Below are 17,593 nucleotides of genomic sequence, written 5' to 3'. Positions count from 1 at the left end.
AAAGTACTATAAAGTACTATAAAGTACTATAAAGTACTATAAAGTACTATAAAGTACTATAAGGAGCCTCCAGTTGGTCCAAAATGCAGCGGCCAGAGTCCTAACAGGAACTAAAAGAAGAGACCACATCAGTCCTGTACTAAAATATCTGCACTGGCTTCCTGTCGAGCTTAGAATCAAATTCAAAGTCGTCCTCCTGACATACAAAGCCCTAAATGGTTTGGCCCCATCCTATCTGCAAGATGCTATTGTCCCGTACCAGCCAAACAGAGCACTCCGCTCTCAGAATGCAGGACTATTAGTGGTTCCTAGAGTGTCCAAAAGTACAGTGGGAGGGAGAGCATTCAGTTACCAAGCTCCTGTGCTATGGAATCAACTCCCTGCTGATGTTAAACAGGCCCCCACAGTCTCTGTATTTAAGACCAGGCTTAAAACCTTCCTCTTCGGTATAGCGTATGACCAGGTTACTTAGTGAGGGAGTTAGGGACATTAAACCCGGGATAAGATAAGCTGCAGTAGGAGTAACTAGCTGGGGGAAGTATGGCAACCTGAGCACTGTCCTCTACTTTGTCCCTATTTTCTCATCAGCAATGCTATTCACATGTTGTCCCCTGTCCCACTCCCCCTGTGGAGTGTATCTCTTTCAGATGCCCCGATGACAGATGGACCCTCTCCTCATCCTCGCCTGGCTCTCCTCCTCCTCGTCTGGTCTTCCTCCCCCTCGCCTGGCAGATTTCTTATGTTGTCTGATTTTCCTGTTGTGTCTGATTCTTCCTGTTGTTTTGTTTTTTGTGTCTTGGCGGCACGGTGACTGAGTGCCTCACTCATGTCTCACAGCAAGAAGGTTGGTTCGATCCCCGGGTCACCAGGCCTTTCTGTGTGGAGTTTTTCATGTTTCTCCTCGTGTCTGGATGGGTTTCCTCCGGGTACTCCGGTTTCCCCCATCAACCAAAACATGAACGCCCTTCGAGACAACTGTTGTTGTGATTTTGGGCGTTACAAAAATAAATGAATTGAATTGAATTGAATTGACCACGAGTATCATAGCAACCAATGAGACGACAGCTGTCAATCAAACCTGTCGCTAACGGCAGCAGGAGCGACCTCACCGCTGAGTCTGGGTCTGTGTGTCGTTCAAACACTTTTCCTCCTCCTCCACCGGAGCGTTTCAGTCCTCACGGCGTGTTTAGCCACAAGTGAAAGACGTCTGTGTACAGGTGAAGTGTGTGTGTGTGTGTGTGTGTTTTGTTCTTGAAGCTCGTTGTCATGGCGATAAGTCACTTCTCAGCTGATGGAGTCTGACGATGCTCGGTGTGTGTGACCGACAAGAAAGAAGGAAATAAACACAACTAAACCTCGAGCCACCGGGGGGCGCTCCACAGAGACACCCACTGTGAAAACCACCTTAAAGTTAATCGGATTATGATGATCTTTTTGTTTGCTTGATTTGTTCATGTTGTGGTTTTAAGGGGGCGACTGTGGCTCAGTTGGTAGAGCGTTTGTCCATTGATCTGAAGGTTGACGCTCTCGACATAAACATCACAAACTTTCCTCGCCTCGCCTATAGTTTTGCCGATATATTTTTAGTATTTTTAGTAAGTTTAAGTATCGTCGTATCAACTTTTCAGCTTTAGGAGTTTAGTTTTCTTCTTCCCGCTTCTTTTTTCGAGCTTATATAAGAACAAATGTGTAAAATGTGCTTTAAATAATTGAAAATAAATCATAAATCAGCGTCAATATTATCGTTTATCGTCTATAGTTTCTTCAGCGATATATCAAACTCCAAACTTTATTATCGCGTCTAGGTCTAAATAAAACACCCCGCTCCTCCGCGTCTCACCCTGCTCCATTCCCCTCCGCTGATGTAGGGGGCGCAGTCCGTGTTGGCGCAGGAGCGTGTGCTGTTGGGGGCGTCGTCTCCGCACCCCCTCGCCGTCCTGTAGGCCCCGGTGGACAGCAGCTGTTTACAGAAGACCTTTCGAAACTGCAAACCGCCGCCGCACGACTGGGAGCACTGGGACCAGACAAACAGCAGGACGTTTACACATTTATGAGGAAAAAAAACAATTAAAAACACAATTAAAGACGCTCGGGAAAAACAAACAGACACGAGATTAGCGAGAAATAATGAGGATAAGATGAATTTAGCTCGGCTCGGTTCAAAGTCTACAGTAAAAACGACAATCTATGGGTTTAAAAAAGATGAAAAGTCAGGACTGTTAGCGTCGCAGTTAACTATTTATATAAAATACTGTAATAAGTCCTCAATATGGCGCCGATTGATACGAATCTCTGAGCGAAACTACAGCTAAAATGTTAAAATCAGTTAGATCAGCGCCAGAAACTTAGCAAATGAAAAATATAAAATCCATAAACCGGACAAAAAGTTGTAGGAGTGAAGTCGTTTGGCTGAAAGGAGGAGCTAACGACGCTGAAGCTAACACACCTGAGTCGTACATAGCGTCGTCTATAGCTCCATCTTCAGACTCAGAAAGCAAAACAAAGAAAACAACAGGGCTAGCCACGATGCTAATAGTGTGAAATGACTCATTAGGGGCTTGAATGACTGCGCTAGCTCCTGCAGCGATTGTTTTTTCAGGAGGAAACGTCCATCTCTGTGCATGTTTACGTTTATGTGGAGCTAGCGTCGGTCCAGCTCCGCCTCGTTTCAACTTCTGGTTTATAGGCGACATTTTGAGGACTTTTTTTTTTTTTTTATCATTCTAAAGGTTTATTATTGTGTTTTGAGTGAACTGCTTTGGCAACAATACTACTTTTTTAATTTTATTTTTTGCCTGGGATCCAGAACACACACTTTTTTCAGATTGGAGTGATTGACAGGTGAACGAGCCAATCAGAGACAGGCGTGGTCCGTCCGCATCAGAAAAATCAAAAAAAAAAAAAAAAAAAAAAAAATTACATGAGGTTGTATTTCTGCAGAATCGGTGACGCCTGAATAGTTTTAATCTGAGAGAAATGTGTTTTATTTGTAAATCACAGGTGACCAATGAGCTGCATCGTTTCACACGTGTCACTGAAATAAACAGATCTGATTGGACGACGACGTTTGAGACGCGACAGACGACGAGGGACCAGACTGAGATCAATCTGTATAAAAATATAAATAAATAAAAACAAAACAAAACTCTGAAACACACGAGCAGCACAGTTCATCAGTGAATTTCCAAAGTGCTGCACAAAGAAGAATCATAAATCATAAAGAAGAATCATTAAATAAACCGTTAAGTCCAACAGTTATTTTTCAAAATAATGAAAAAAATACATAAAATTACTACGATTTTTTGTATTTTTCTAGTTTTTTCTCAACTCATAAACTGATTTAAGTACTGACTGAAGTACAACAGGTGAAACAAGTCCCTCTCAAGTAACAGTCACAAGCTAGCGTTAGCATTAGCATTAGCATTAGCATTAGCCAACAGGACCATGAGCTCAGACTCACCACAGCAAAATGAACATGTCTCTTTAAATCACTTTTGTGTTTTTTTCTTGCGTTTATTATTTGTCAGTGTTTGCTCACGTGTGCGTCGTGTCTCATTCTGCCATAGACACACACGCAGTACCCCCCCAGAGCGACATCACTGCAAAACCATCACTTCACCTGTTCCCAGGGCCCGGTGTCCCAGGCGGGGGGACAGTCGTGTTGGTTGCAGGGCCGGAGGACGGGGGGCTTCATGTCTCTGCACTGGTCCTCGGAGACGGTGAGGACGTCCCCGAGGTCCACGGACACCAGCCTCATGCAGAACACGGTCCGAGTCTGAATGCCCACGCCGCAGGACGAGGAGCAGGACGTCCACTCGCTGACCTCCCACCTGCAGAGACAGAGACAGAGACGGGACATGAGACACAGAGTACAGAGTGAAAATACAAACAGACAAGAAATAAACCGTATTCAGAGCAAATAGTGACGTAATAACACACGTCTGAGAGCAAATCAAGCTAACGTTGATCAAAACTATGTCCAGCTACTGAAAATATTCCCTCCAACACTCTCATTAAACTGAAAATATTACAAGCAACAACAAAGAAACATGGATGTAGGTCACACCAAACTGCCTCTATCGGACATTTTTCAGTCTGGTCTATATTTTTAACTTTACAGCAGTGAACAGTAAAACATTAGCATCATCTAAAAGAGCTAAAAAAAAACAAAACAGGACAACAGGGAATCTGGACCTGGAAGGAAACACCTAACTATTCCTTAAACAGAGGGTGAGTCGGAAAAGCTTCAGAGAATTTTCAGACAGTTTGAGATTCCGGTCTATTTTAAACCCACAAACACTTTAAGACCAAAACTGGTTCATCCAAAAGACAAAACCCCGAGACATAAACAAAGTGATGTGTGTCCTCCGTTCAGTGAAGAGTGAGACACTAAACACCGCTCCATAAAAGAAAGAACCAACACGAGAGAACAGCTCAGGACACAGTCTGCTGTTCATCTGCATCTCAAACACACTGACCACTCAGAGGAAAGAAATGGTCTGAGAGAAGTTTTTTTTAGTTTTTTTAATAGTGGACAGAGCATGTTGACCAACAGTAACTGTTTAACATGCCAGAATTAGCCACGAGGCTAGTTTACTTCTGTTGTCCATTGCCGTGATGTACAGACGGACAGTTAAAGAAGATGTTTGTGTTAGGAAAGACAATCCTTAAACAGAAATGGGGCCTCAGACGTCATCTCTCCTCCATCTGTAACTCCATCCTCAAACCCAAAGCAAAAAAGGAAACAAAGAGAACAATAGAGCTAGCCAGGATGCTAATAGGCGTTAAAAACATCCACTGAGGGGTGTATGAATATGCTAATTATGACTCAGGCACAGTGCTCACTTAGTGTAGCTCAAAAGACCGAGCCAACAAACAGAAACTGTAAACAAAATCTGTTACAGTTTCAGTGTCGTTAGCGCCTCCTTCAGATGGATATGAGGTAGTGTCCAGCAGGAATCTGACCAGAACTGAAGAAGAAGAAGAGACTAGAACGAGCAGAGAAACGACTTCATTCTAAAACTTTTTGTCCAGTCGACAGATTTAACTTTTGGCTTTTACTAAATAAACATTAGCATTAAACAAACACAGTGCCTCCTGCTGGTGGAGGGGAAAACTGCACCTGGACAGAACTAATGCTCAACGACCAAATAATGTTGTATTTACTTAAACTGAAATGGAAAACCACAAAACTACTGTTTACAAACCAAATATTTAAAGGTTCTAAATCATAAATGGTAAACGGTCACATTTTTATAGAGCATTTTTCCGCCTTCAAGACTCAAAACGTTTTACATGAAGGAACCACTCACACATTCACACACTGGTGCAAAATAAAAAAAAAAAAATCAAAATGAACTTAAAATAACAAAAAAGACAAAAAAAAACCCCAAAAAAAACTAAAAAACCCTCAAAATAACTAAAAAATAAATAAATAAATAAATGAACCTAAATAAAATAAATAAATAAATAAATAATATCTCAGTGGGTAAATAGAGTTTCTTTATTGAACCGTGTAGATCACAGATTCATCTAAAGCGAACTCAGAAACTCAAAACTAGCGCCGGCGTCAAGAAGAAAGAAACGTGTCTGTTTAATATTTCTTCTTTCCAAATAAAAATTAAATGAAACAAAAATAAAGACAGAAGGAGCTCTGACTCTACTGATGCTTAAAGTCTCTGTACCTGATTTTTTCCGTCTTAAAAACGTAAAAAACAGAACAAATTCAACAGTTTGTTCTTATTAGTTACTCCTCACTGACTTTATTCACTCTGAACATACTAATGATTCACCACGATGAGTTTATAAGTGCTTTTCACCAACAACAATCTGATCATGTGACAGTAAAACACTTCCTGATTGGCTGCAGACAGATCAGGCTGAACATATGTGGAGCTGCGTACGATAAAATCATAATAAATGTGATGTTTCTGCTCAGACCTGGGAGAAAATCACACACAGGCTGTTTAAACACGAGACCATGTTTGTTTGGAAACTTCAAAGTCTCCGCCGGGATCCAGGAGCCGAGCGGAGCCGATAACATCACCTAAACCGTCCAAATAACACCACGGGACGCTGATTTAGAGCCCTGATTTATAACACAACAGCAGGTGGTTCTAATCGTGTGAGGAAGTAAAACAAGACGCAACAACACGGAGACGAAGGGACGACGGGAAGAAGAGACGCTCGAGTAAACACAGGGACAACGGAGTAAATAATGTCGAATAAAATGAGCCTAAACAGGAAGTGCATTTGGTAACGGTTAACTGTGAGTGAACTGTGAGAATGAAGGAGTAACATAGAAACTAAACAGCCAATCAGGAGCGAGGATGTTGAAAAAAACACACAAAAAAAACCAAAAAAAAACAAAACCTTCAAAATAGCAAAAAATAAATTAATTAATAAAAAAATAAAAAAATAAAAAAAACCCACAAACCTCAAAATAACAAAAAATAAATAAACTCAAAATAACAAAAAAATAAAGAAAGAAACTCAAAATGAACTCTAAATAACAAAAAAAACCCATAAAAAACAACCTCAAAATAACAAAAAAATAAAAATAAATAAATGAACCTAAAATTAAAAAAATAAAAATAAAATAAAATAAAATGATAATAATACAAACCCCAAAATAACAAAACATAAATAAATAAACTCAAAATAACAAAAAAAAATCAAAATAACAAAAAATAAATAAATAAACTTTTGAGTTTATTTATTTATTTTTTGTTATTTTAACAAAAAAACATTAAAAACAACCTCAAAATAACAAAAAATACAAATAAATAAATAAATGAACCCAAAATAAATAATAATAATAATAATAATAATAATAATAATAATAATAATAATAATAAATAATAATAATAATAATAATAATAATAATAATAATAATAATAATAATAATAATAATACAAACCTCAAAATAACAAAACATAAATAAATAAACTCAAAATAACAAAAAATCAAAATAACAAAAAATAAATAAATGAACTCAAAATGAAAAAAAACAAAAACAAAAAAAAAAACAGAAATCTCAAAATAACTAATACAAATACATAAACTCAAAATAACAAAAAAATAAATAAATGAACTAAAAATTAACTAAAACAAACAAACAAAACAACAACTCAAAATAACAAAAAAATTAAATAAAAATAAAATTAAATAAAACATTTTTTTTTAATAAACTCGAAACAACTTTTTAAAAATGACAGAGAGCGGTGGAGTGATTCAGGTTCTGAGGGTTTTAGAACGTCTATGAGATAAAACATGTGTGATCTATTAATGTTCATATGTTACAGACACAAATAAAAATGTAGAGGGTTAATACAAACTTTTAAGACCAAAAGACGAGGGAGCAGGAAGTGCACATGATCACTTCCTGTTTGTAAAGCGGCGCTAGCAGGTTAGCTATGTCCATTTACATGAACAGACTGTGGCTTTAACAATAAAACTCAGAGTCTGAATCTTGTTAGAGACAGAAATGGAGGCGAAGTGTGAACGAACAGAACGAACAGAACGAACGGAGCTAAAAGAGCGAACAGATCAATGGACGTTATTCAAAAGGAGCTGTTTTCACAAAGCCGCAGTTTAAAGTTTCCACCGGTGAATCAATATTTGTTTGTTAAGTGTTTAGACTTTTACCCACATCAGAGGAGCTCACCTTTGTGGATTTAAAACATCTGAGACGGACGCAGGAGGCTTTTTATTCAGCCGTGTGTGAGTTTAGTCTGGGGGATTTCACATTTATGTTTCACTCCATTTAGAAAAGTTAAATAGATCATTTATCAGTCGATCGATATCAGTTTATCCGCAGTGTCAATGGGTAGAGTCAGGTCAGAGTAATATCCCTCAGGACAAAAGTGCACTCTAGTCTGTGTCCTGGAGCTATTCATCACAGCAGCCTCTAGGGGGAGCCATTTATTTAACAAGCATTTAATTAAAATCACAATGTCTGATACCTAGAGTCATTTTTATAAGAGAAAATGCAAAAATATGACTTTATATTGATGCTATTAAAGATGCACTGTGTAACTTTTCTGGTAAAGGGTGCACCACCTGCTTGTCTCCATGGAGATGCTGCAGTTTTGCCCTGAATGATCCACAATATGGCATTAAATGTGTCTATCTGCGTGGAGGCAAGCAGGTCAGTTTTGTCTTACTTTTTTGTGTTTTTTTCTTGCGTTTATTCAATAACGGACAAGTTTAAAGCCACAGTGAGGGATATTTCAGACAAAGCACAGAGAGAGAGAGCGCAGTACAGCGAGGGGCGGGGCTCTGACCTGGGGGGGCAGGGCTGGGGGCTGCAGGTGCGGGTCAGGGCCGGAGGTTTAGACGAGGCGTCGCACAGAGAGTCGTCCACCTCAGTGTCCAGAGTGTGGTCAACGCACTTCACCACGGCGCTCTGTTTACCTGAAGAACAGAGAGAGAAACGCTGAAACAGAGAGAAACAGAGAGAAACAACAGAGAGAGAAACACTGAAACAGAGAGAAACAACAGAGAGAAACATGTGGTCAACGCACTTCACCACGGCGCTCTGTTTACCTGAAGAACAGAGAGAGAGACACTGAAACAGAGAGAAACAGAGAGAGAGACACTGAAACAGAGAGAAACAACAGAGAGAGAAACACTGAAACAGAGAGAAACAACAGAGAGAGAAACACTAAAACAGAGAGAGAAACAGAGAGAGAAACAACAGAGAGAAACAACAGAGAGAAACAACAGAGAGAGAAACACTAAAACAGAGAGAAACATGTGGTCAACGCACTTCACCACGGCGCTCTGTTTACCTGAAGAACAGAGAGAGAGACACTGAAACAGAGAGAGAAACAACAGAGAGAGAAACACTGAAACAGAGAGAAACAACAGAGAGAGAAACACTGAAACAGAGAGAAACAACAGAGAGAGAAACACTAAAACAGAGAGAGAAACAGAGAGAGAAACACTGAAACAGAGAGAAACAACAGAGAGAGAAACACTAAAACAGAGAGAGAAACAACAGAGAGAGAAACACTGAAACAGAGAGAAACAGAGAGAGAAACACTGAAACAGAGAGAAACAGAGAGAGAAACACTGAAACAGAGAGAGAAACAACAGAGAGAGAAACACTGAAACAGAGAGAAACATAGAGACAGATTTGGTGTTTGAGGCTTGTTCACACTTTTCATAATAAAATCATTTCCACAAAGTTCTTGCCTCATTAAAGTAAATGCGTCACTCAGAGCAAAATGAGCCACAGCTCCATGAAATATCAGAGGAATCTGAAAGAACAGATTTTATTTAATGTTCAGTCAGATCTGAGTTTGTGTCGATGTGTGAATGTCCTGACTCTGACGTCACAAAACACGACCAGGAGCTTTTAGAAAATTTAATACAAATGTGGTTTTTTTTTATCAGTGTCGTGACAAAAAATATCAAGAAATAATAAAGACAGGACTTTTTCTAACTCCTCCCTCCTCCTCTTCTCTCCTTTTGCTCCTCCTCTTCCTCACTCTTTCTCCTCCCTCCTCCTTCTGCTCTTTCTGTGGGCTGTTGTTTGTTGTTTTGTTTGTTTACTTGGCCTCCTCCTCCTCCACCTCCTCCTCCACCTCCTCCTCCTCCTCTATTCTGTCACATGGTCCAATCAGAGAGCTGTAATATTCTGATTTTTTTTTTTAATCTCACATTTTTCTCGTTTTAACCTGAATAACCTTCAGTTCTGTGAAATGAAAGACGAGCACCAGAGTTTAAACTGTTACAAATCTCCTCCTCCACCTCCTCCTCCTCCTCCTGTCTCACCTGTGGCGCAGGAGGCGGAGCAGTCGCTGAAGCCTCTGTAGTCCCAGGTGTGGAGCTCCGTCCTGGGGTGGAGCGGCCCCTGAGAGGCCCCCGTCCTGGAGCAGGGGCCCAGAGTGCACGCTCTCTGCCTCTGGGGGCGCTCTCCTCCGCACTCCTCCTCTGGGAGGTCCACCTCTGTTTTCGTGAAGAACAGAAGCACCTGACACTTGAGCTCCCGCGTCTGCACTCCAGGACCACAGGGGGCGCTGCAGCGAGACCACGGCCCCGGGACAAACCTGAGACAAGAAGAACGAGACGTGAGGACATTCTGATGTACGTGCTGTTCAAAGTGTGCGTCCAAGGGCAGTTACGTAATGTCCGCCGCGACAAGGACTGTCCCATTTCAACACACCGACTGAATGCGCCCGACAAACCTGCCCCGCCCTTTGCACCATTTCCATGGAGATCGGACGTAACCGAAGCGTGCATGCGTGCACACTTCACACACTTCTATATCCCATCATGCACCGCGGCTACGCAAAAAAAAGAAGAAAATGGAGTCCACTGCACAAAACACGTTCAAATGTTCTACTGGTTTACCTCATCAGTGCGACATGAAACTGTTAAATCTGAATAAAGATCTGTACAGTGTGTTTGATTAAAAAGGAGGAGAGTTACATGGAATAAAGGAATGTGCAGTTATTCACAATAAGAGACATTATTATCATGAGAAATTATTACTGCAATAAGAAAAATGTAAGAATGTTCGTTTCTATTGTGTCAAAGACCAAGAGAAACATAAAGTCAGAAGAGTTTAATGATCCACACAGATAATGTGAACAATGAAGCAACGGACTCTGAGGAAAGGACAGAACAGACAGAACAGAGAGAACAGACAGAACAGACAGAACAGACAGAACAGACAGAACAGACAGAACAGACAGAACAGACAGAACAGACAGAACAGACAGAACAGAGTCCTGAGACGTGCACAAAATCTTCATGTGTTCCGGTACATTCCATAGGTCTGCGCCCCCTGGTGGCACGTGTCATTTACCTTCGTGTTAGCAAATCAAGATATTAGCTTGATGTAGCTGCACTGCTAGAAAATACTTTACAATAATCGTTCTCGTGGCTCAAAGTCTCATGGGGAGGAGCTCATCTGCACGTGGTCAATGGGCAGGTCTGGACGTACCTAACAGCTAAAGGCTAAACTAGTGACATCTGTCACTGAGCGCGGCCCATCGACCTGAACGGGCGGTCATGTTTAGGCCCTGGGGCTTGGTTTTGTCGTACGTGTCATTCCCCAATTTGAGTCAGAGCCAAATGTGCATAAAAATGTGATCTGCACAAACACTAGAGCTGTAATAATCTGTGCTGTTCTTTAAATATGTATGAATATATTTATTTGGAGTGTGAGCCCAGCGTTGGTGTTAACAGAACATTAAACCGCTAAAAACCTCGAGTAAACAGATGAGGAGAGGCATCGAGGCGGCTGATCTCAGGGTAATATTTAATGTGTTTGTGTTTACGGCCATATTGGATTTTATCAAAATAAACTTTATGAAACTTTCTTTGCAAACTCTCTTTCACTTAAGCGAAGGTGAACTGAGGTTTCAGCGGACACACAACAACACGCAACTGTGTCTGGAGTGAAATAATGAAAATAAAGTGGACTAGCATGAGTGACGCGGATCTGGCAGGCGCCTCGTGTGGGTCCAGTCTGTGTCTGGGCCTTTTGAGTCCAGCTCCATCTGTTTGGTCCAGTCAGAGCAGAATGAAGGAGCTGAGGCGTTTATAACAGACTCGGAGTATGAATGGACAAAGCTAACGCGCTAACTGTGTTCAAAACAGGAAGTGATCATGGGCGCACTTCCTGGTCCATGGACAGAACACAGTGGTCCACAGTCACCTGCTCCTGATTTGTTCTTTCTTCTCTCTCTCCCACTCCTCTCTTTTTCCTCATCTTTCTCCTCTCCTCCTCCCTCTTGCTCCTCTCTCTCTTCTCCTCTCTCTTTCTCTCTCTCCCTTTCTCCTCTCTCTTTCTCCTATCTCTCTCGTCTCTCTTTCTCCTCTCTCTTCTCCTCTCTCTCTTTCTCCTCTCTCTCTTTGCCCTCTCTCTCTTTCTCCTCTCTCTTTCTTCTCTCTCTCCTCCCTCTTGCTCCTCTCTCTTTCTCCTCCCTCTTTCTCCTCTCTCTCTCTTTCTCCTCCCTCTTTCTCCTCCTCTCTCTTCTCCTCCCTCTTTCTCCTCTCTCTCTCTTGCTCCTCTCTCTCTTCTCCTCTCTTCTCCTCCCTCTGTTTTGAGTGTTTTAAATGGTCCTGTACAGGGTTTGGTTGTGTTGTTTACTTTGTTTTGTTGTGTATTTGACCTGATGACAGTCTGGTCTCTGTAGAAATAAAAATACGTGAAAAATGAGATGGACTTTGTAAAGATTCGAACTTTCTTCAAATTATAAAACGTCCAGTAGTTCAAAACCCCCGCACAGTCCTGCCCCTCGCCAAACACAAAATGGCCGCCTGCAGAGTTTCCTTTAGGCGCAGAATAACACAGCCTCATGTTTGTTTTTCTGACGCACAGTACGACAAACGTCCAGCTGCTCATCCAGACGGACGCCCGAGTCTGTGGGTCTGAGGACGGGTCCCCGGGCGCGGCTCTGCGGGCGCTCGCCGCCCCTCACAGTTTGCCCGGAGGCTGTGGTTGAAGGATGGGTCAAAAGCACAGGACAGACCCCCCTACGGCCCCAAAGTCTGAAACACAATCTGACTTTTAAAGAGGATGTTCCACTCTGCTCTGTGTCACATGAACGTCACAGTTTTATACAGAGTCAAGAGTGAAAGTGACAACAAGGAACAAACAAACAGACCTGGAGCTGTGTTTTGTTTTGTTTCTGCAGATTTAGACTGAAAACACTCTGTTCCACCTTGTGATGTCATCATGTGGTGATACAGGAAGTGCTCCACTGTGTTTTTAAACTCCACACACCTTCATTTATAGAATCATCTGGATCATTTCAGTCCTGGAGTTGCCCATCTCCTCTCCTCTCTCTCCTCTTTCTCCTCTTTCTCTCTCTCCTCTCTCTCCTCTCTCTCCTCTCGCTCCTCTCGCTCCTCTTTCTCTCTCTCCCAGTCACGATCCGCACTGTTCCTGTCCATGTTTTACCTCCTGTCCTGCTCCTTCCCTCCTCCACCTGCCGGAGCCGGAGCTGTGCTGGGCTCCTCCCACTCGCACCTGCAGCTCATCAGCACAATCAACACCACCTGCCGTGGATAAGAGGAGCCAGGACCAGACACACGGGGCCAGATCGTCCGCGTGTCCACATCCTGTCTTCTGCTCCACCCCGGCTCCCGCGCTCCCGGCTCTGCTCCACCCTCTGCTCCACCCTCTGCTCCACCCTCTGCTCCACCCTCCGCTCCACCCTTCCCAGACCTGGTACAGTCCTGTCTCGCTTTGTTCACCGCACACTACGCCTCTGGACCCAGCTCTGCACTCTGCTCCTCTCCCTGCTCCTCTCCCTCCTCCTCTCCCTGCTCCTCTCCCTGCTCCTCCCCCTGCTCCTCTCCCTGCTCCTCCCCCTGCTCCTCTCCCTGGCTCTGGTTGACCCGTCCCTGTGCTCCACGTTCTCTGCCGCACCACCCGTCCTGTCCCTGGACCCCGTCCTGCACCTCCCCCCTGTCCCCCTCCAGCTCAACCCACGTTATTGTTTATTAATTCACAACTTGTAAATAAACACTGTAAACTTTCCCCGAGTTTTGCGTCTCTTGGTCTGATTGGTCAGATTTACGACACTTCCCCTCTCTTGTCTCTTTCTTCTCTCTCTCCCACTCCTCTCTTTTTCCTCATCTTTCTCCTCTCTCTCTCTCCTCCCCCTCTTTCTCCTCTTTCCCTCTTTCTCTCTTCACCCTCCTCTCTCTTTTCTTTCAGCTCTGGAGTTACCAATTTTCTACTGAACTAAAGGTAAAAGGAGCTGTTAAAACTCCCACTTGATGACATCACAAGGTGGAACGTCGCATTTTGATCTTTGTAGATGTTACAGATGAATAATAAAGTGACTCAAACATGTGAATGAAACAAACACAACTCCAGGTCTGTTTTTGACGCACAAACATGGGTTAAACCTCACAGAGTCAGTTTTGTGTCACAGGAGCTTTAATTAACGGCTTTGTCTGACACTGAGCACACGTCGCCTCCTCCCGTCACCTCCTCCCCGTGGCCTCCTCCCACACCACACATAACGCTGATTTCCTCCTCGCACTAACGGCGTGTTGTGTGTGTATTTGTGTTGTGTGTGTTTGTGTTGTGTGTGTTTGTGTGTGTTTGTGTTGTGTGTGGGCTGTAGCAGATGTGTTTTTCCCACACGTTTTTCTCGCTCGGGGAGGACAATAAAAACACTGAGACCAGCTCCTCTGCTCCCAGTGAGAGGAGGAGACGAGGACAGAGCTCAGGAGAAAGAGGAGAGAGAGGAGAGAGATGGAGGAGGAGGAGGAGGAGGAGGAGGAGGAGGAGGAGGAGGAGGAGGAGGAGGAGGAGGAGGAGGAGGAGGAGGAGGAGGAGATGATGAGGACAGCTCACCAGAGAAAGGCTCAACATATTTTATTAATATGAAGATGAACCAGGGAGGAGAAGTAAACAACAGAACACAGACAGAGGAGGAGGAGGAGGGAGGAGGAGGAGGAGGGAGGAGGGGACGAGGAGAAGGAGAGAGGGAGAAAGAGCAGGAGGAGGAAGACAAGTAAACAACAGAACACAGACAGAGGAGGAGGAGGAGGAGAACTCGGGACAAGGGAGAAGGAGAGAGGAGGAAGAGGAAGGAGTAGGGAGGAGAGAGGAGGAAGGAGGACAAAGGAAGAGGAAGAGGAGGATGAGAAGGGGGAGGAGGGAGGAGGAAGAAAAAGGAGGGAGAAGAAGGATGGAGGAGGGAGGTAGAGGGAGGAGGAGGGAGGAGGAGAGAGGAGGAGAGTCAGACAGTACGTTTAGTGAGAGGTAAATAAATGAGCAAAGGTGAAACTAATTAAAACATAAAGTTGTAACTGGCAGAAAAAAAAAAAAACCCACAAGAAAAACAGTGAAAGTTAAAGGTGCAGTGTGTAACTTTTCTGGAGGGGGTGTGTCACATGCTTGTCTCCATGGAGATAGATACGTTTAATGCCATACTGTGAAACATTAGAGTCAAAAGGAGGAGGCGCACGTCGACGGAGAGTTTGGAAAGAAAGATTCATTAATAAATAAACAGTCATCTAGAGATCTCTCCTATTCAAACCCTCCTGTACGAGGCTCCGCCCACAGGCCTACATCACCCACGCTCCCACACGACAATCCTCCATAAATATACAAAAACATGACACAAAACAACACACTACAGCTTCACAAACCTGGTGTGATGTGCAGTAGTTTCATTAACGCTGATTGTGATGTGACGGCGCCGTGAAGGGGGCGGGGCTTTGGACTCATGATGTAAATATCTCCTCTTTAATATTATCTGTGTCTGATGGATGAACACGTCCGTTTGTCGCTCGTGTAATTGTGTTTGTTTGGATTCGTGATGATTTATTAAGTTTAACGAGTTTATTTATTCATTAGTTGTGTCTTTGTTCATTTATTCATCTCTCTTTCCAAACACTCGTCCTCTCAGTTTGTCGTTCGTCTGTCGAGCCACAAAACACTAATCCTAAACTTTCTCCACAGACAAAAAATCTGAGCTGGTCCTTCCCTTTAAAAAAACAAACAACAAAAAAAAAAACAAAAAAAAACAACAACAACACAAAAAAAACAACATCAAAATGACAAAAAATGAAAAACTCAAAGTAACTAAAATAAATAAATGAACACAAAATAACAAAAAACCCAACAAAAAAAACCAAACACACACACACAAAAAACCCATTAAAATAACTGAAAAAAACAAAAACACAAAATAACAAAAAATAAATAAATGAACTCAAAATGACCTAAAAAAAAAAACAACGTATTTTTTTAAAAATCTCAAAATAACAAAAAATAAATTAAGTGAAAATAACTAAAAAAACAAACAAACAAAAACAACACACATACACAAAAAAACGCCTCAAAATAACAAAAAAGAGCTCAAAATGACCTAAAAAAATAAAAGAAAAACTCAAAATAACAAAAAAACCCAAAAAAACTCAAAGTAATTAAAATAAATAAATAAAATAAACGATAAACTCAAAATAACTTAAAAGAAATGACAGACAGCGGTGGAGTGCAGTGGTTCTGAGGGTTTTAGTCTGAGATAAAACATGTGATTTGTCTGTTATTAATGTTCATATCTTTATTTACAGACACAAAAGTGAAATTAAAACCCCAGGATCATGTAGAGGGTTAATACGAACATTTAAGACCAGAATGACGATGTCGATGGAGGTCCATGATCACTTCCTGTTTGTAGCGCGGCGCTAGCAGGTTAGCTCTGTGCATTTATATAAACAGTCTTTGGTCTTATCAGTCCACTTGCCAAATGCTGCACGACTCTAAATAAGTTAATAAACCTAAAAACTTGAAATTTTCATCTGGTGCGACATTAATCCAAACAAACCAAACAAACAACTTCCATAAAGTCGGGCACATTCTGAATCCAGCTCAGGTTTGGCTCTGGTTCCTCCTCTGGGATAATGGAGCTGTACACACTGTAATTACAAACTTTTTGAAAATGCTGAACTTTTTAATTAAGGGAGAATTGATATTTTGAGGCTTTTATTTGATCCCGTTGCCAATAGTATTTGTATTCAAGACGGCTCCTGAGTCGCCGGAGTCAGAGCCAGAATGAAATCAATACAAAATTGGTGGATTAGTGCCAAAGTGGGTAATGCAGGGCCCAGACGATCGGCCCCTGTTTACTAAAGAAACACACAGGCACATTTAGGCTCTTTATCGCGGCAGGATCGGGACGTTCGGCTCTTTTATGGGATCCGAATCTTTTAGAGACGTTCATTTTAAAAGAGCCGTTCAAGAACCAGTCACTCATTCACACGACATTTACACACCAGAGCACACACACACACACACACTGGGGCGAGGGGGTAAGTGTCCTGCTCAAGGACACAACAACAGTGTTCATCTGTGGGAGCTGGAATCGCACCGACAACCTGTGGGTCTGTGGATCTGAGCTCGATCGGTGATGTTTTATGTCAAAAATGGAATTCAAACCGACAACTTTTGGATCAATGGATAAAGCTCAGTTCAGTCCCGGTTCAGTCCCGGTTTAGTCCTGGTTCAGTCCTGGTTTAGTCCTGGTTTAGTCCCGGTTTAGTCCCGGTTCAGTCCTTGTTCAGTCCCGGTTTAGTCCCGGTTTAGTCCCGGTTTAGTCCCGGTTCAGTCCCGGTTTAGTCCCGGTTTAGTCCCGGTTCAGTCCCGGTTTAGTCCCGGTTCAGTCCCTGTTTAGTCCCGGTTCAGTCCCGGTTTAGTCCCGGTTCAGTCCCGGTTTAGTCCCGGTTTAGTCCCGGTTCAGTCCTTGTTTAGTCCCGATTCAGTCCCTGTTTAGTCCCGGTTCAGTCCCGGTTTAGTCCCGGTTCAGTCCCGGTTTAGTCCCGGTTTAGTCCCGGTTCAGTCCTTGTTTAGTCCCGGTTCAGTCCCTGTTTAGTCCCGGTTCAGTCCCGGTTTAGTCCCGGTTCAGTCCCGGTTTAGTCCCGGTTTAGTCCCGGTTTAGTCCCGGTTTAGTCCCGGTTCAGTCCTTGTTTAGTCCCGGTTCAGTCCTTGTTTAGTAACGGTTCAGTCCCGGTTTAGTCCCGGTTTAGTTCCGGTTTAGACCCGGTTCAGTCCCGGTTTAGTCCCGGTTTAGTCCCGGTTCAGTCCTTGTTCAGTCCTTGTTTAGTCCCGGTT

The 17,593-nt window shown here is 42.7% G+C and overlaps 1 protein-coding gene across 1 annotated transcript in view; it reads right to left on the bottom strand.

The window, feature by feature from the left end:
• adamtsl3 (ADAMTS-like 3) overlaps positions 1-17,593 on the bottom strand; it is a 185,272-nt gene that overhangs the window by 33,276 nt on the left and 134,403 nt on the right. The window contains exons 15-18 of the mRNA XM_055232542.1: positions 9,781-10,055; positions 8,286-8,415; positions 3,620-3,830; positions 1,841-2,014 (exon numbers count right to left, since the gene is read on the bottom strand). Of these exons, the coding sequence (XP_055088517.1) occupies positions 1,841-2,014; positions 3,620-3,830; positions 8,286-8,415; positions 9,781-10,055 (790 nt within the window). The remainder of the gene's footprint in view (positions 1-1,840; positions 2,015-3,619; positions 3,831-8,285; positions 8,416-9,780; positions 10,056-17,593) is intronic.

Source organism: Periophthalmus magnuspinnatus, chromosome 3 (genome assembly GCF_009829125.3).
Source record: "Periophthalmus magnuspinnatus isolate fPerMag1 chromosome 3, fPerMag1.2.pri, whole genome shotgun sequence".
Lineage (NCBI taxonomy): Eukaryota > Metazoa > Chordata > Actinopteri > Gobiiformes > Gobiidae > Periophthalmus > Periophthalmus magnuspinnatus.
The sequence above is the reverse complement of the archived record's forward strand: the minus strand, read 5'-3'. Positions and strand labels throughout refer to the sequence as shown.